The following is a 20338-nucleotide window of genomic DNA, read 5'->3' as shown; positions in this document are numbered from 1 at the left end:
ACACCTTTTCAGTAAATTGGAAAACAAGTATTGAAGGAATCTAGGAGTTCCCGTCGTGGCACAGTGGAAACGAATCCGACTAGGAACCATGAGGTTGTGGGTTCGATCCCTGGCCTCACTCAGTGGGTTAAGGATCTGGCATTGCCATGAGCTGTGGTGTAGGTCACAGATGTGGCTCAGATCTGGCATTGCTGTGGCTCTGGCATAGGCCGGCAACTGTAGCTCCAGTTAGACCCCTAGCCTGGGAGCCTCCATATGCTGAGAGTGGCCCTAAAAAGCAAAAACAAAAACAAACAAGAAATCTGAATGTCATTGCTTAGGCATTATAAACAGCTTTTAACAACTACATGTGCAGCCAAAGATGCTGTAAGGAAAAAACACACTAAATATTTAATTTTTGGGGGGGTGTTCTCATGTAAATTTACAGGGCTGCCCTGTGGTCCTGAATATAGAACATCACTGTTAGCCTAGAGCAGGAATTTAAATGCTTCTGGGAAACAAAATCAATCAATAATAATGTTCTACATTAGATGTGGCTTATAAATGTGATCAAAAGATTGTCCTATAAAAGCAATGAACATATAAATCCTTACAAGAAGAGCATTTTCTAGCGATAATGTTTCCAGGATTTTTCATTGTCTCCTGCTCAGTTTCTACAAGGTGGCAAAGCTTAAGAGAAAGATTTCTAGATCTTTATCTTATAATGCAATTGTTTCTCAAATACCGAAAACAATCACTAGCCAGGTAGACAGCCTTAACATAAATACAAAGGGAGAAAATCTGCAAATAAATTGAGTTTTGCAGTTTACCCTCTGCTCTGCCATACAAAATCCAGGGAGTGGGTGAGGCCAGCATTCCTTGTTCACTAGAGTATAATTTTTTCTGCATATATAGCAGTGCCTGCTCAACAATTCTTATTGGGCATCAGGTCTAACTTGCATTATTCAGACACACTGAATTGCAAGGTTGGACTACAAGAAATTAGGCAGCTCCAGTTCTGCATAGCCGAAGGAATTTGGCTTCTCTATTCAAACCTCCAAATGTGATTACTAAAGCCTAAGTTACAATAACAGGAGGCAGAAAACTGTGGTAGCCCAGCAAACTCAGACTCATTCAGAAAAAGAGGGAATATGAGTTCTTAAGCCACAGTAACAAAATTTCTCCTTTAAAATACGCCTCTCATTCTATTGTCTGCTCTCCCAAATGAGGCTCTCTTTCCTTCCTTCATCCCCTAGGCTCCTGAAAATTTTCTTTTTTTTTTCCTTTTATTTTTTATTTTGCTTTTGGAGGCCACACCTGAGGCATATGTAAGTTCCCAGGCTAGGGGTCAAATCGGAGCAGCAGCTATCACCCGACACCACAGCCACAGCAATGCCATATCCCAGCTCAAGGCAATGCCAGATCCTTAACCCACCAAGTGAGGCCAGGGATTGAACCCACATCCTTATGGATATTAGTCAGGTTGGTAACCTGCTGAGCCACAACGGGAACTCCCCTGAAAAAATTCTTGAGGAGAAAACTTTTACCCTAAATTATACTGCAGCTGGGACCCAATGATATGTAACTAAGTATCTCTTTCAGCAATTGTAGGCTCACTTTGTACTTTTTATCCTTGACTGCTTTGGTCTAGCCTCCTAGAGTCCGAGGACCTTGATCAAAGCACAAGTGATGAAGGGCATCCTCCATCCTGGAATTCCTGCCAGGAATCTACCTGCGAATCCCACTCCAGTTGCCAGTCGGTCCCCAGGTGTTTGTGGGCAGGAAGGAAGAGCTGAGTAAGAATTAATACCAGCCGGCACATATGACATTTATTAAGCACACACCATGTGCCAGCAGGGTTCTGGGCTTTACACACAGTATCTCAAGCAGTGCCCATAGCACCCAAGAATAGGATTCTTTTCATTTATGCATGAGGTAAAACTACATGTAAGATATGAACAGCCAGGAACTGGCAACATTTATGAATTCAGAATAGTTCCCCTAGCCAATGTAATTTACCAGCAGGAGCTTTCACAGTGATGAATGCATTAAACCCCCACAATACTCTAACTACAAAGTATTATTATTCCCATTTTTTGTATTGGAGTAAAAACGTCACTCTAGAGGTCACTTTCTCAAGGTCATGCTTAGAAAGGTACAGAGCCAGAATTTGAACCCTTCCAAAGCCTGTGCTCTTTCTGCCATCCCACAGTGCTTCCATCTAGCATGTGGCATGCACGTTTTGAAAGAGAATCAGTGCCTGGGAGTTCCCGTCGTGGTGCAGTGGTTAACGAATCCGACTAGGAACCATGAGGTTGCGGGTTCGGTCCCTGCCCTTGCTCAGTGGGTTAACGATCCGGCGTTGCCGTGAGCTGTGGTGTAGGTTGCAGACGCGGCTCGGATCCTGCGTTGCTGTGGCTCTGGCGTAGGCCGGTGGCTACAGCTCCAATTCGACCCCTAGCCTGGGAACCTCCATATGCCACGGGAGCGGCCCAAGAAATAGCAACAACAACAACAACAACAACAAAAAGACAAAAGACAAAAAAAAAAAAAAAAAGAATCAGTGCCTGGCTTCGTATATAATAATGCAGGTATAAGTGAAAAACATCCATAGGACTAAAAGATACAATTTTAAGATTCCTTTTACTGAAGCAGAGTGGATGATGCATATGGTTGACAGGAGGAGAATGGGCTTCATATTCCAAAGATGTATTGGGAAAGGGAGTTTGTCTTTGTAATTTACAGGAGAGATCTTTCCCAGGCTGCTAGGAGAAGTAATTTTGTTATATAGTAGTGTCAATGGCTGCAAATAATGAAAAACCCCAGTACTGAGATTTAACTAGGAGGTAACTTTCCCCACTTAACAAGAGGCCTAGTGGTAGAAGACTTCAAGTGCTAATTCAAATGCTCAAAGATGCCATTGGAAAGGCACTTTTAACCCCTCCTCTCTTACCATGTTGACCTTCTCTTCATAAGAGTAACAGGACATCTGCCATAAAGTCAGGAAAAAAAGGGAGGAGCCTGCACCAGTCACACTGGTCCCAGGTTAGCAGAAGTGCAGAAGCTTTCTCAGACCCCTCCAGCCCCCCCACTAACTTCTACTTAGTGTCCCATGAACTGTCCCCCAGCAGCCAGGGAGGCTGGGAAAACTATTACTTACCTGGATACCTGGGTCCCCATGCAGAATTGCATCCCCATGTGGATGAGGCAGAGTGGAAAGTCAGAAAGAGAGTATGACTTGTTTTAGGAGGCTAGAGCAGAGAGCAACAGGGCTATACTTGGCAGAAGGAAGATGACATTGATGAGGAGGACATTATCTCCCCTTTGTATCGGTCATTACATTTAAATGGCCCAAGAGCATCATCTGTCATCCATGCTCTCACCCTTCCTTCCATCATCCTGTCCTTTACTCTCTTCATTCTTTCTGCCCCAATCCCAGATCAGCCCAGTGCATTATTTAGCACTTTGGGCTAAATAATGTTGGTAAGTATCAGATCATTTGACTTACTTTTTAAATTTTAAAATTAAATAAAACTATTGCTGAATCAATTAAGTAATTAATGAGATGAGGAACTTTCAGGCAGATATCGACTGGGAAGGGCCTTTGACTGCAACAGCCAGAAGTTTTCATTGCCTCAGGGGAGACACTGCTCAGAAGTCTGTGGAAGGGATCTGGGGGTCATTATTAGCAGAATCCTCAGATGTTGGCTAAGTGGCCCAGCTCAGACAAGAGGAGTCAAGGAGGGTGAGGGCTCTTGGGTCTTGGGCGAAAACCACCTTGAGTGGCCTATTGCTGCTTCCTGCAACGATTGTCCCACGGTTTCCTTCTGTCTCTGCAGAGCCAGCTCTCCCAGGCGCTGAATGGGCTGTCGGACAGGGCCAAGGAAGCCAAGGAATTTCTGGTGCAGCTGCGCAACATGGTCCAGCAGATCCAGGTATGGGCTGCACCTGAGGCAGAAAGCAGGCCCTTCAGGTTAAGATGGAACTGGGTACTGGGGGGGCATGGGGGTTGTCTGTGTCTTCTAAGTTTTGTGGGAGATTTCGTATGTATTTTTTTTCTGCTCTCTCTCTTCTAATATACACAAATACACATACAGACCAACTGCAAATATACCCCTTCTTGAGATGGTTACAGTTTCCCAAAAAGCCAGGGACATTTTCCAGGTGGTTCCTAAATTCCACACTGAGCTCCTAATTCTCTACTGCTGTGCATATAGAAAGAGGCCCATTTCTTTGTGAATTCAGTCATTATTGGTGAGTTTTTAAACTCTGTAGGTTCCCAAAACTCCTGGCATCAATTATATCTTATCTGATGGTAACAAACAGATCACATTTTTTTTCTTCCTTCTTTCCTATCTTCCCATCCCATAATAATGCTTTTCCTCCATTTAGATACTTAAATTTTTCAACTATGATCCCCTGTCGACTGTAATTTCAGGTTGCTTTATCTGGACACAATAACCAACAGATCAGCCAGCATTTGAGAACTTATGGAATTGTAGCTGAAGAGGAGAAGCCATAAGTTGCATTAAATGTTAAAATAATGATCTTCTGCACTGTTCACTGTTCTTATGCTTTGAGGTTTGCCTCGCCTTAGCTCTAGCCTCCAGTCAGTTAACTTTCTGAGTTAATATTTAACCCATGTCAAAGCAGAAATGGCTTTTTAAATGTAAGCCAGCCTTCCAAAGCATCTGACACTGATTTCTTTGCCCTTTTTTGGCATTCGAGCCTGTATTAAAACTTTTGATTCCCTAACAACCTCACAGTTGTACGCTTGCTTCTGTTTTCCAAAGCAATAGAGTTTATCAATTGGTCTCTTCTTTGCTTTTGCTGGCATAAAATGTGCAGGCCCAGGCTTGCCTCTGCACTGCGACTCTTCATCAGAGCAGAGCTTTCTCTCTGCTCTAAATCAGAGTCCCCTTCCTCCCAGTATTACCCTGCTTGGGACAGAGAGACCTCTTCAGTGCTCTTTTCCAGGGGGCTTCTGTGAGAGCTCAAAAGCAATTGTCATGAAAACCAGAACTTAACATTTGTAGAAGTCATTGCTCAAGCAATTACAAAAACACACCTTAAAACAAGACCTTGCGTTTGAAGACAGTGACCTAATACCTATCCATAGATCTTTATATTAAGAGAAACACTTCTTGATGACTTTGGGAATAAATTAAAATTTGAGAGGCTAAGCTCTTCCTTCCTTTCAAGTGCCCCAAATTTTACTCAGCTGAGTGCTATTTTTTCAATGCTATTATGATGTATGTGAGGTGTGTTCAGCTTTCATTTGCTGTAAATTACAATTGTTTTTCAGATTATGGTTTGAGAATCAAAATGACATATTTAATTTATTGAAAGGATTGCCTTTAATGAATGCTTATAATTTAGTGAGAGAATTGCTTAAAAGAAATGTCTATAGCATGTACAGATTTAAATCAAGTAAAAAATCTAGATCCAGCATTCAATTTAAACATCATGGGAAACTTGGAGTTCCCATTGTGGCTCAACAGTAACGAATCCAACTAGTATCCAGGAGGACTCAGGTTTGATCCCTGGCCCTGTTCAGTGGGTTAAGGAGATGGCATTGCTGTGAGCTGTGGTGTAGATCACAGATGCAGCTCGGATCCCACATTGCTGTGGCTGTAGTGTAAGTTGGCAGCTAAGGCTCCAGTTAGACCCCTAACCCAGCCTGGGAACCTCCACATGCTGAGGGTGAGCCCTCTGCTCCAGAAAAAAGACCAAAAAAAAAAAAAAAATGATGGGAAAACTATAATCCATTTAGAATAAGGTTCCTGTTCCCTCACAAGCTGTGGGTTCATGTCGGATTTTTACATCAGGCTGATGTCTATTGTGTATGCCAATTGTTCTTCACTGCCTACCTGCACTTGTCATTTGCTTTTTTTTTTTTTTTTTTTTTGCATTTTAAGGCCACACCTGTGGCATATGGAAGTTCCCAGGCTAGGGGTCAAATCGGAACTACAGCTGCTGGCCACAGCCACACCAACTCCAGATCCAAGCCACGTCCTCAACCTACACCACAGTTCATGGCAACACTAGATTCTTAACCCACTGAACAAGGCCAGGGATTGAACCAGCATCCTTATAGTTACTGGGTTATTGGTTGGGTTTGTTTCCACTGGGCCACAATGGGAACTCCATTATTTGCTTTTTTTAATGAAAGGAGCAAGTACTTTTGCACATGATTATTCTTATAAATTTCTGTTGTCCTTGGATTTCTGTTTAATGTCAAAGACCATTACCATTTGCTACCTCCTTTCTCTCCCTGAATTTGATGATTCTTTTTCTTTCATACCTCAACAATATGACCCTCCTCAGTCAACCAGCCTTTTTTTTTTTTTTCTTTTTAGGGCCACTCCTACAGCATATGGAAGTTCTTGGGCTAGGGGTCAAATCCACAAATCCTGTGCCACAGCAACAGCAACTCAGGATCTGAGCTGCATCTGTGACCTACATGGCAGCTCAGGGCAATGCCAGATCCTTAACCTGCTGAGCAAGGCCAGGGATCACACCCGCATCCTCAAGGACACTATGTCAAGTTCTTAACCCACTGAGCCAAGAACGCCTGCAACCAGCCTCTCTTTCATCTTCCACCATGCACAGTTGGGCATATGCTGTCCTCAGAAGGATTCATGTTCAGCTCTACTAACTAAAACTTTATTTTACTTGATATAATTCAGACTGCAGAGATGAGCTCCTCTTGGTAAAAGTAAACGTGCTAAGTAATATTTATCCCTTTGATCTAAATTTAAAGTGAACACTACCACTGTGGAATGAAGTTTATTCCATTATTTATAAAAAGCAAATGTGCTCTGTGGATAGGGCTCCTCATCCTCCCCTTCAGCAGAGGCCTCTACCCCACAAATGGTAGAGGTCTCTGCTGTCTCTAGCAGCCCGAGGTGTCCAGGCACCTTGCAGCTGAGAGCTGTGCTCTCTCACACAGGAGAACAGTGTGGAATTTGAGGCCTGCCTGGTGGCTCAATGTGATGCCCTCATTGACGCCCTCAACAGGAGGAAAGCCCAGCTGCTTGCCCGCGTCAACAAGGAGCACGAGCACAAGCTAAAGGTGAGTGCTGTGCCCTGGGGGGAATGGAAGGCCAGCCAGCCGGGCTCCCAGTGTGTGACGGACAGACGGATGCCCACAGCCCTGGGTGGCCACTAGTCTGGCCAGTGAGGAGCAGCACGTCCCTCCATTTACCACTCACTCCTTCCTTTATGTCACCAGTACTCATTGAGTGACTTCTCTGAGCCAAGAGTTGCTCTGGGTGCAGGCATAACAAATACATCAAAATCCCAGGGCTTATATTCTACTAGAAGGGATAAACAGTAAGCAAGGTAAGTAAGTAACATATGCAGTATGTTAGTAAAAAGTGCTAAGAAAAAAAATAAGGAAAAAAGGATGGGGAATACCCAGGATGGGGGCTGAAATTTTAGCCAAAGTGGCCGGAATGACCATGCAGAGGCAAATGTATTTTTGAATTTGGAAATGGTATCTGTATTTTTCAGAAAACAAATAAGATTTGTCTTAACTTCTGAAGCAAACGAGGCAATTGAACAGCTATACAGACTTTGGTCATTACACAGCAGAGTCAATTGATCCCAAGTCTGGGACCCTATTGGCAGGAGGACTGATCTCCAGATATCTGATTCCCCATCCGTTGCCCCCTTAGAGCAGGACAACAACACATGACAGCAGACTGGGTAGACATAGACCGGAGGCACCCAACAGAAGGAAATAGGAAGTAGGCCATCAGGAGATGGCTAGCAATCCTCAGGGTGGTTACCAGTGGGTCCTAGGTGGGTAGTATGCCCTACTGGCCTGAGATCAGGGTGGAGGGAGAAGTGAGACTCTCCGTGGGGTCAGGCAGTCAGCATCAGGGAGCTCCACTATTGGGCAACAGCAAGCAGACACAGTCCTGGGGGAGCTGGTGGCTGGTGAAGAACCCAGGATGTGGCAGATTTTCTCAGCAGGCTTAGAATAGGCTTTAGCCCATGCAGAACAAGTGTCCAATTTCTAGAAGAGTGGGATTCCAGAAGAGAACCAAGGAAGAGATTCAAAATGAAGAACTAAAGAACACAGCTTACAAGATTGGGGCCAAAGCTTGGTGTCAAGGAAGCTTGGAGCAGGGCCAGTGCCCAGTTCATGGTTACTAGAAACAAGGCAATAAATCAGTTGCTAACTGGGGCGTGAGACCTGAGCAAGACCTGTAGCGAGACTGGCAGTGCTAAACCCTAGCAGTGGAGTCACCAGTCCTTAATCTGCACCCACCACACTCCAGGACCCAGGACACCCAGGACCCACCATGAAGACAGGGGGCTAGGCAACGGGGGAAGCCTAACCCCAACTCTGGCTTCCTCCTTAAGGTTCACTCCTTGCTACCCACCTGCAGCTCCTCAAAACATACTTAGATCCACATACCTGCTTCTTCCTCCCCAAAGACAGGGCAGTAATGTGCCTGGAATATAAACCTTTTTCCCCTGCCTTTGTGACTTGCCCACCTGTCACTCTGAGGGGACCTCTGTAATGGAGGCAGGCAGGATGCTGAGCTGTAACAACAGGGTCCAAGTCGGAAGGGGAGGGCTGTGCCCCAAGATTAATTTGGCCAGCCTGACCTCACTGATGCTGTATCAAGGCCATGTCCCTTTGAGTATTCCTGATATGACACAACAGAGCAATTGCATCAAGGAGAGGCACAGCAGATTCCTTGATGAAAGAAATTTGTAGGTCTTGAAGTTGGAATCTGAGCCAGGAATTAGGAAAGAAAAGTGTCCAGGGCTTGAATGTTCAGAAAGCCTTAGCCTATTGGCTTGGACAGCAAACCAAGGCTAGGGATCTTACCACTCTTTCCAGGAAGACCATCACTGTTTCCTGGGGGCAAGTCTAACCGGAAGACCCTCTCAGGGTCATCTTAGAATGAACACATGCTCCCAAGAGACACCACACCAACCCCAGCCTCATGGAGATGTCTTCATACCGACTGCAGGTAATCAAGAGAGCACTGGGCTTTCCTAGAGAGGCAGCCCCACTCACCTGCATCATGCATGATTCACAGCATGCTGAATGATAGCAAGTTCTACTTAGATGACTTTGTCCAGCTCTTCAGTTTCCAGGCTTCAGTCCCTTAGTGTCTATGATCAAGTTATTTGCTTTTGAATTTCGTAAAGGAGTGCTGGGCTTGTTTCATGGTAACATGTAGTAATTTCTAGAATATGGGGGAGGCAAGTGGGGGCAGTATTAAAGGTACTGTTTTCCAAGAAGTTCTCCAAAGGTTTTAAAGTATTAAAGGTACTGTTAACAGTATTAAAGGTACTGTTTCCCAAGAAGTTCTCCAAAGGTTTTACCATGTGGATATTAATCTCATACATTTAGTTGCAACAATCTGGGACAAGGATTTAAATGTCCAATGTCCATAAACATTTTATCCAAGATAGTCAAGTTAGGCCCGAATGAAAAATTCTTCTGGAGTTACCATTTTTTTTTAATCTGAATTAAAATCTAGAAGTGCCGTGAAATGTGATTCTGTAGTTACCCAGGTGGCAACACAGAATGAGCATCCTTGGTGCCCAAGTCCTGGTTTTCATGACAGCAATAGCTCGCATTTAGGGATGCTTTCTTTGAGATAGCACTATACAAATCGTGTTGCAGGAATCAACCTCTATCCCTCTCAATAACTCTGCAAGGTCACTATTACTATTATCCATACTCTAGAGGTGAGGAAACCATGGCACCATGATATTAAGAACTGGTCTAGGGATCCAAAACTCCAGTACTGGCAACCTGGCTTCAGAGCCAGAATCTGGACCATGGCACCTACTGCCTCTGGCTGGTAGTACAAGCAAAGAGAATGTAGGTCCCCACTCATCCCTTCCCCAGCCAGCCAGCACCAGCCTGATGCACACATGCCAGGAGCTGAGTGCTGGGCTGGGGGAGGGCGAGAGAGACAGGAAGGTGACTCAGGATGAGTCTTGCCCTGTGAGGCTTACAGTCCCATGGGTGAGATCCATCACACCCACAAATGGCTCCAACATGGGTAGAGAGTGAGTTTCCAGGAGAAGGTGGCCCATGTCATGACAAGTTGTGAGGAGGGCAAATTCACTTCCCACTGAAAGGGTCACAGAGCATCTCATGGGTAAGCTGGCTTTGGAGCCCAAGTCTTGGGAGGTATGCATTGATGGCAGTTTCCATTCTTGCCTGCAGGAATGGGCAGAGCTGTGAGGGAAAAAGAGGATGACCAGCACAGTCATCCTGGTCTTGCTCCATCCACTTAGTCACGAAGACCAGTGGATGCTTTCTGTTTTCCATCACCCGCTCCTACATTACTAAAAATATCATTATAGCCCTTCGTTTTAGAATCCTTCAGAACCCCAGAACTTTCATGGTTGTAGAGGAACTTAAAATGTCATTTGAACCACCTAGATTATCTAACATAAAACCATAGCTCTTTCCATTACTGAGCTGCACAGCTGGGATTTTCCTCTCTAATAGGGGATGAGCCATTTTAGTATGTAGCCATACAATTTTAACTTTTTCTTTCATGGACATCTCTTATAAAACATTGCAGACACCTTCCTGGCATCTTTGAACAGAATATGGTGAACAGTTTTTGATAAGCCATAGGGTAACTGTAGCGGCAACTCTAGGTTTTCTATACAGGAGCGACACAAGGGCAGCATTCTGGACCGATGAGGGAATCAAGGATTGAGAAAACATCATTTATCCACATCAAAAAGTTCAGAGTGGGGAGTTCCCTGGTGACTCAGTGGGTTAAGGATCCAGCGTGGTCACTGCTGCAGTTCTGGTTGCTGCTATGGCTGGGGTTTGATCCCTGGCCCAGGAACTTGCACATGCCAAAAAAGGAGAGGAAGAAAAACATGCAGAGGACCATGAAAGCCCCCTGTCCCCCTCTTTAGTGCTGTCTCTGCAGGATGGGACTGTGTGGACATCAGTTATAGGCTGTGCTGTGGGCACAGATGGAGACAGAACAGGAACAGCTGTGATGTGTTGAGGGGACTCCATGTCCGGCCATGGCCCATCGTACTGGTGGCCTGCAGAGCACACTGATGTGTGTGGGGATGCTAAACAGAGGCAGCTGCCTGCCCAGGGTGGAGTCCCTGCCCCAGATCCCCAAGGGCACCAGCAAAGAGAGACAGGTGGCTGATTGCCCCCCACGGCAGCAAAGCTGTTCTGTCTTCTGTCTCGAGCGATTTGTTTCTCGGCTATTTTCAGCCGATGGTTGTCTGTCACTGCTTCTAAAAACAGTCAACGAGGCCAACACCTTGACTGCTGATGCCAGCCTCCATGCCTCCCTCCCTCTGCTTTTCTTCTCCTGCCACTTCCCTTTCTTGTCACTTCTGTCACTTCTCAGATTTGTGAGAAAAGACTGGCCTTTTATAGTCTTCACTTGCCAAGCACAGTACTTCGTTCTGTCTTTGTTGGCCAGCCCATCACTCACAGGCCGGTGGGGATAATCTTAGGGCCTTCCGCTTCCCTTTGGCAGAGCTCTCTGGGGGCCTACTTTCTCTGACAAAGAGGAGAGTTGTGTGTGTGGTTTTCTGGCAGCTTTCTCTTCTTGAGCCCTCCCAAGGGCTAGCTGGAAAGCAAGTGTGCATAAAGGCAGTCTTTATAACCTACTCATGGCCCCCTCTGAAAGCACCAATTGCTGGAGCAGATTGAACTGTTCTGGTTCTGAGGCAAGATGGAGCTGAGAGGTGAGGATCCCAGATTCCGGCGTAAATAATGGGGTGTGAGGACACACTTTATAACTTCCTAGGTCTCTAACAGCTCTGTTTCTTTCACCTGTGTGTAAGATAAGGCTAGATGTAGCTGTCCCATTTATAGGGCATTGTAAAGCCCTTAGCAAGTGCTCAAATATTAGCTTTATTATTGCTGTTGTCCTTGGAAGACTGGAAATACAGTTTCACTCCCTACAGAAGTGCTCCTAGAACTCATTTTCCATAATTACCATAGTTCATACTGTAGAATTAGCCTATGTATGGGTGTGATTATCTCTGAACCTAGGAAATTGTTTAGTGGCTTGTCACTGATCATTGCATAAAATAGTGCACCAAGTTTGATGAGGGTTTTTTTTTGGTTTTTGGATTTTTTTTTTTTTTGTCTTTTTAGGGCCCCACCTGCAGCAATATGGAGGTTCCCAGGGTAGGGGTACAATAGGAGCTGTAGACGCCGGCCTACACCACAGCCACAGCAATGCGGGATCAGAGCTGCGTCTGCAACCTACACCACAACTCACTGCAATGCCGCATCCCTGACCCACTGAGCGAGGCAAGGGATCAAACCTGCATCCTCATGGATACTAGTTGGATTTGTTTCCACTGCACCACAACGGGAGCTCCAAAATGATCCTTTTCTTGATTACAAACTCAAAGCCTTAGACTTGTCTTTGAAATGATTAGTTGCCAGTGTAGTTAAATTAATTACACTAGTATAGAGGGTGGTATCAAGAGAATGGGGGAAATATTTACCGTATTTCCATAAACCATGTGGGAGAATGGTGGCATGTGAAAAATGCTCTTCCTGAATTTAAATGCCTCTGATTTTAGTGAATGTAATATAGGAGATAATGTTTTACTCTAGGATAAAAACAAGAGAGTTACTTGTTTTACTAGATGAATCTAACTCAAAGCACTTCACCTATAAATCACCAATGAGTCAGGTCCAAGCATCGGTTGGTCATCTTTCCTGACGACATGATGAGACACAGAAGAAACTACTGACCAAAAGAACCTGTGAAGAATAAATCCTTCAGGATTGATTCTTTTTTTGTAGATAAATTTTGTTGAAGTATAGCTGACTGAGAAAGTTGTGTTAGTTTCAGGTGTACAGCAAAGTAAGTCAGGTATACATAATCATATACCTGTTCCTTTTCAGATTCTTTTCCCTTAGCTCACATCCTATTACACAGTACTGAGTAGAGTTCCCTGTGATGTACTATAGGTCTTTGTTACCTACCTATTTTATATATAGTAATGTGTATACATCAACCCCAACCCTCTAATTTATCCCTCCCACATTTCCCCTTTGGTAACCATAAATTTGGCTTCAAAATCTTTGGGTCTCTTTCTATTTTGTAAGTTCTTTTGTATCATTTTTTTTGCTAGATTCCATATATTAGTGATCTCATATGATATTTGTCTTTCTCTGTCTGCCTGACTTTCACTTAGTATGATAATTTATAGGTCCACCCATGTTGCTACAAATGGCATTATTTCATTCTTTTTATAGCTGAGTAATATTCCATTGCATATATGTACCACATCTTCTTTATCCAAGCTTGCATCTTGAAAGTGCTTGTACCTTAGAGAAAAAAAAAAAAAGGATTGCCTTATACTTAGAGGAAATTGTTTTAAATGGTTATGAAAAGGTAGAGAGTATATTTAAGAAAGAATGTCTTAAAATAGGAGAGAGAGTATATTAGTCTTTAGACTAAAAATTCACTAATGATATCCCTCCAGACTGAAGGGATGAGAGAGAACACTAAGAGAAAAAGTATTTATTAAAAAGAAAAATTAAAGAAATATTTTTAAAGATCCATGTGTAATATGGGGAGGTGAATGGAGGTGGAAGAAAGGTGCCAAGGTCAATATTAGATAAAATAATAGAATCCTCTTCAATTAACCTAATAAGTTCTTACTGCTCTTTGTATCGCATGAGTTGAGTGGCAGAAGATCAGCCAGTTCAAAACAGGGTAGGAAAATGTAGTTGTGAATAGGCAGAAGAAAATTTTACATTTGTATTGTACAAGCTATCATGGGTTGCTCTTTGTTACTAAAAAAATCTAAGCATTCAAAGGGACACAACAGTCTGTTCTCGAAATCTCCTTTTCCAAATTGGTACAGTGTCATATCCTGACCCAAGAAATGACCTTCATAAATTTGCCACTTAACAAAATAGAACTCTTCAAGCAATCAATAGGACTTGCCATCCAGAACAGATGGTGACTGCTGATAAAATCGTGAAAGCCTTCTCTAAAACTATGGACCACAGATTAATTCATTGTCCCCTGAGAGCTGGTTTAGGCTTTAATGCACATGAAGACTGGAAGATTGTTTCCCAGTTCCTATTTGTGTCACTCCCTCAAATTGTACATTTCCTTCTGAAGAAAAGAAACTCCTTAAATCCAGCCAGCTACAAACACAGTGCCAAGGATTTCTCCAGAGCATCAGCACCACTGCATAGAAACATGGAATTCAAAGAAAAAGCATGGGTCTGGCTTCCTAAGAACTGCTTTTCATTAAAAATATAATGTAGAAATAAATAATAATAATAAGGGGTAGAAATAACACCGAGTGAAGAAGTTAGCAAGTAAGAAAGCTGATAGAGACACCCAGAGGGGAAAAAGTATTTACACTTTTAAAAGATGTAATTATCTGGCTGATTTCCATAAGATGGAAAGTCTTGCTAGATTAATTGAGAAACTAAAAGTTGATTACAAAGCACCCAAAAATTCTGCTTCTGGGAACCCCACTGTTTAATTTTTAACAGTAATTTTTATCACAGCCTACTGTGATCACTGCGAAATGGTTGATTAAAATGTTTGGAAGAGTGGACCAAGTGTAGCAACAGTGGGAATTGAGAGCCAGGAACAGTGGGAATTGAGAGCCAAGAAGCCTGAACCATGAAATACAGAATCCAAGGGCAAACACCCCTGAAACTCTCTGACCTTTGGCACTGCAACAATGAAGCTTTTTAAGAGTAATCAGAGCCCCTGACAGTCCCACAGCTCCTGTGGCACCAAATAACCCTTGCTGGAGAAGCAAATTTGCAGAGGCAGACATAGAATTTTATGAGGCCTCAGCAATGTATTCATTTCAGCACATTTTAGGTCATAAGAATATCATTGAGCTGAATGTTCTGGAAAGTAAATACAATTCAGTCTGCCTCAAAAGCAGACTCACTTTGGGTTACAGTACTCAGATCCAGTCTGTACTTGTTATTCAGACTTTCAGTACCAGTCGCTTCTGCATAGTCCTAGGGCAGATGCCATTTAAGGAGTGAATGGGGCTGCTGAGGTTTCTCCTACCTAGCAGCATTGATGCACTGCCTACTGAAATATAAAAGCATTTTCTGTTAATAAAAAATTTCATCAAGCCTCATATAGCAGAGATAAGTGGCATATTAGCTCTCTTGCATTTTTAAGTGTTTTACTTGTGGGTGTTTTTCTTTTCCCCCAAGAAGCAGAAACTTAACATTCCTTTACTTTCTGATTTTAAAGTAAAATAATAAAATAAAAATAAAATATAATAATTTGCAGTACTGGAGCCCAGACCAGCAGATGGTTGTGATAGTTTGACAGAAACATACTAGATGTCAGAAGAAAATAAATCAACTGGTGAATTTAAAATTTGGACCCTCCCCACCAATCAAAATCACAAAACAAATAATCTTTATATCAAAGTTGGCTTCTTTCACAAACTCCAATAAAGAGGTTTTAAATCTTATATTTTTTTAAATTTTAACTAAATTGAAAGCTAAAAAGCAATAACAAAATCATCTGTCAAAATATTAGGAGACTCCAAATAGTCAAAATAACCTTGAAAAAGAAGGGCAAAATTGGAGTTCTCACACTTCCAGATCATAGAATGTATTACAAAGCTACAAAATATAGTACTAGCATAAAGAGAGACACAAAGACCACTGGAAATTGAATAGAGCTCAAAAATAAACTCTCACAAATATGGTTAAATGGTTTTTGACAAGAGTTCCGAGACCATTCAATGGAAAAAAGAAGTTTTGTAGCAAGTGATGCTGGGGAAACTGGCTATCCACATGCAAAAGAAGTTGGACCATTACCCAAAGCCATGTATAAAAATTAACTCAAAGTGGATCAAAGACTTAAATGTAGGAACTGAAACTATAAAACCCTTAGATGAAAATATAGGGCAAATGTTTCATGACATTGGATTTAGCAATGATTTCTTGATACAGGCAATAAAAGAAAAAGTGGACAAATTGGACTTCATGAAAATTATAAATTTTGTGCATCAAAAGTCAACCAAAAAAACCGAACAACTCCATTTAAAAATGGGCAAAGTATTCGAATAGACTTTTTGCCAAAGAAGATATACAAATGGCCAATGAGTACATGAAAAGATGCCCAAGATTACTAGTCATTGGAGAAACACAAATCAAAACCGCAATGAGATACACTTTGCACCCATTAGGATGGCTTTTTTTTTTAAGTGGACAATAATACATATTTTTTGATTGTGCCTGTGACATGCGGAAGTTCCTTGGCCAGGGATCAAACCCATGCCACAGTAGTGACCCAAACCATGGCAGTGACAACACCTGATCCTTAACCACTAGGCCATCAGGGAACTCCAAAAGACAGACAATAATAAATGTTAGTGAGAATGTAGAGAAATTGGAACTCCTGTGTATTGTTGGTGTGAATGTAAATGGTGCAAAGGCTATGGAAAATAGTATAGCAATTTCTAAAAAAATTTAAAATAGACTCATTAGAATAAAATACCTAGGAGTAAACCTACCTAAAGAGACAAAAGACCTGTACTCTGAAAACTACAAGACACTGATGGAAGAAATCAAAGATGACACAAATAGATGGAAAGACATACCATGCTCTTGGATTGGAAGAGTCAATATTATCAAAATGACTATACTACCCAAGGCAATCTACATATTCAATGCAATCCCTATCAAATTACCAAGGACATTTTTCACAGAACTTGAACAAAATATTTTAACGTTTGTTTGGAAGCACAAAAGACCCAGAATAGCCAAAGACATCATGAAAATGAAAAATGGAGCTGGAGGCATCAGGCTCCATGCCTTCAGACTATACTTCAAAGCAACAATCATCAAAACTATATGGTACTGGCACAAAGTCAGAAATATAGATCAGTGGAACAGTATAGCAAGCCCAGAATTAAACCCATGCACCTACATCTATGACAAAGGAGGCAAGAATATACAATGGAGAAAAGACAGCCTGTTCAGTAAGTGGTGCTGGGAAAACTGGACAGCCACATGGAAAAGAATGAAAGTAGAACACTCCCTAACACCATATACAAAAATAAATTCAAAATGGAATAAAGACATAGATATAAGACCAGACACTATAAAAATCTTAGAGGAAAACACAGGCCAAACACTCTCTGACATAAATGACAGCAACATCTTCTCAGATCCATCTCTTAGAGCAATGACAATAAAAAGAAAAATAAACAAATGGGACCTAATCAAACATAAAAGTTTCTGCACAGCAAAGGAAACCCTAAACAAAACGAAAGGATAGCCCACAGAATGGGAGAAAATCTTTGCAAATGAAGTGACTGACAAGGGATTAATCTCCAAAATTTATAAACACCTCCTACCACGCAATACCAAAAAAACAAACTACTCCATCAAAAAATGGGCAGAAGATCTAAACAGACAATTCTCCAAAGAAGACATACAGATGGCCAAAAAAACACATGAAAAGATGTTCAACATCACTCCTTATTAGAGAAATGCACATCAGAACCACTATGAGGTACCACCTTACACCAGCCAGGATGACCGTCATCCAAAAGTCGACAAACAATAAGTGCTGGAGAGGGTGTGGAGAAAAAGGAACCCTAGTACACTGTTGGTGGGATTGTCAATTGGTGCAACCACTGTGGAAAGCAGTATGGAGATTCCTCAGAAAACTAAACATAGAACTCCCATTTGATTCAGCAATCCCACCCCTGGGCATCTATCCAGAGAAAACCACGACTCGCAAAGACACATGTACTCCAATGTTCATTGCAGCACTATTTACAATAGCCAAGACATGGAAACAACCTAAATGTCCATGGACAGAGGAGTGGATCCAGAAGATGTGGTACATATACACAATGGAATATTACTCAGCCATCAAAAAGAACGAAATACTGGCATTTTTAGCAACATGGATGGACCTAGAAACTATCATGCTAAGTGAAATCAGTCATACAATGAGATACCAACATCAAATGTTTTCACTGACATGTGGAATCTGAAAAAAGAACAGAATGAACTTCTTTGCAGAACAGATACTGACTCACAGACTTTGAAAAACGTATGGTTTCCAAAGGAGACAGTTTGTGGGATGGGGGGATGCGCTGGGTTGTGGGATGGAAATCCTATAAAATTGGATTGTGATGATCATTGTACAACTATAAATGTAATAAATTCATTGAGTAATAAAAAAATTTAAAAAAATAAAATAGACTCATTATATGAGCCAGCAATATACCCACTTGTCATATCCAAGTGTATATACCACTTCAGGGTATAAACAACAAAAAAAGTGAAAATAGGGACTTGCACTGATATTTGTATTCTCATGTTTGTAATAGCTTTATTCATAACAGCCAAAAGGTGGAGCAACCTAAGTGTTTATCAATGGATGAATGGATAAACAAAATGGGGTATATACATACAATGGGATAATATTCAGTTTTAAAAAGACACAGGGTACAACATGGATAAACCTTGAAGATGTTATGTAAGTGAAGTAAGCCAGTCACTGAAGCACAAATATTATATGATTCTACTTATATGAGGTACCTAGAGTAGTCAAAATCACAGAGACAGAAAGTAGCATGGCGGTTGCCAGGGACTGGGGGGAGTGAATGTAGAATTATTGTTTGGTGGATACAAAGCTCCAGCCTGGGAATAAGAAAAAGTTCTTGAGATGGTTGGTGGTGAGGGTTGCACAACAATGTGAATGTATTTAATGCCACAGAATTGTCCAGTTAAAAATAGGTAAAATGGCAAGTATTACATTATACATATTTTAACACAATGAAAAATTAGAAAGGACGATCAACAGTAATGACTGAATGAACTGTTGACAATTAAGAACTTTAAATGTCAAAAATAAGTTAAATAAATTATGATATAACCCACTTAATAGGCTATTTATGTGGCCAGTAACATTTACTAATGGTGGCAACACAGAAAATGCCTATGATATCATGTTAAGTGAAAAAGAGGTAAAATTGTCACATACTGTAATTGCTGTTATACCTACATCTAGCTCAAGGAAAAAAATTTAAAGGAAATATCAAAATGCTTTAAACATCTGTTTTGGAGTGGTGAGGTGATTTGCTTTTTCCTTTCTGTCTATTTTCCTATTATTTTTGAAAGAAGATGTAATCATTCCATTTATTTCATGGAAAATAAATTTATAATCAAAACTAAAAATAAGGAACAATAAAAATTTTTTAAATAATTCTCATTAAAAATGCCTTTTAGTTATCCTCCATAAAATCTGGAATGCAGGTTATTTTTGAGGCTTTTGCAAAGTAATATAAATAGAGAGGATGAGTAATACAGGTTCCTAGAAAACTCTTGTTTAACTCCATGCTTCAAAGACTGCTTCAGGATTTTGGTCACTGAGCAGAGGACACAGAAGGTGAACGTTTCTAAAGAAGGGAACTTCAAGGACTGTCATGTGCTTGACACTGGGCACAGACACCTTCCTAGAGGCAGAAACTGCATGCTCACAGATGCCTCTTGAGGTTAAGGCAGACTGATAGATAGCTCAGCAAATAGCCTTTAAAATTGCTTTCCCAGGTGAGGCAGTGAGTGGTTCTAAGTAGGTTATAACTTGGTTCTGCATCTTTCTGTGTGTGGCTTACTCGTCATTAGCTCATTGTCTGGCAGCAAGTTCCACCTCTAGCAAGTTCCTCCTCTTCGCCGCCACCAATCCAGAAGAATGAGAGAGGATCTGGGTTCAGATGGTGACATCTGCTCTTCAGAAGGGACAGATGGAGGCAGGAGGAGGTGGGCAACTGTATCACAGAGCAGAACTGCAGCAGCACCTCAGGCTACTCAGCTCCTTTACAGAATCTCCATGACCTCCCTCTTAGAGTAGCTCCCAGAAGAGGGGATTGAGGGAGACCCAGTGGATGATGTCCCTCAGAGCACCAAGATAACCAGCTTCCCAGGGTTCTGACATCTTCATGCTTTTCTTATGGGTCGAGTTGTTACAAGTCCCTGTAAGAACCATTATCCAATCTGTCTTCCAGAGCCATTGTCCACAGCAGACACTGCCACAAAACATTTTCATTAATTCAGTTCCATTCCATGATGCTCTTGGATTCCAGTTTGAGAAAGCGTTCCAAAAATCCCAATTTGCTTCTTTTCTACCTTCTGCCGTTGAGGACCATCCTGTTGTCTCATCAATCCTAGGTGGTCCGAGATCAGATCTCTCACTGCACAGTGAAACTGCGCCAGACCACGGGTCTCATGGAGTACTGCCTGGAGGTGATTAAGGAAAATGACCCTAGTGGATTTTTGCAGGTAAGTGTCACCTAGTTTCTGCTGCAGATTCTCAATGTTCCATGAGACTGAGTCTAC

The 20338-nt window shown here is 42.0% G+C and overlaps 1 protein-coding gene across 9 annotated transcripts in view; it reads left to right on the top strand.

Moving 5' to 3' along the window:
* The window catches only part of TRIM9 (tripartite motif containing 9), a 107275-nt gene that overhangs the window by 52237 nt on the left and 34700 nt on the right, over positions 1-20338 (top strand). For all 9 annotated transcript variants that reach the window (XM_021101798.1, XM_013993398.2, XM_013993397.2 and 6 more), the window contains 3 exons: positions 3819-3914; positions 6932-7054; positions 20171-20281. In XM_021101798.1, the coding sequence (XP_020957457.1) occupies positions 3819-3914; positions 6932-7054; positions 20171-20281 (330 nt within the window). The remainder of the gene's footprint in view (positions 1-3818; positions 3915-6931; positions 7055-20170; positions 20282-20338) is intronic.

The sequence above is a fragment of the Sus scrofa genome, chromosome 1, assembly GCF_000003025.6.
Source record: "Sus scrofa isolate TJ Tabasco breed Duroc chromosome 1, Sscrofa11.1, whole genome shotgun sequence".
Taxonomy (NCBI): domain Eukaryota; kingdom Metazoa; phylum Chordata; class Mammalia; order Artiodactyla; family Suidae; genus Sus; species Sus scrofa.
This window is presented reverse-complemented; position numbering and strand designations above follow the sequence as displayed.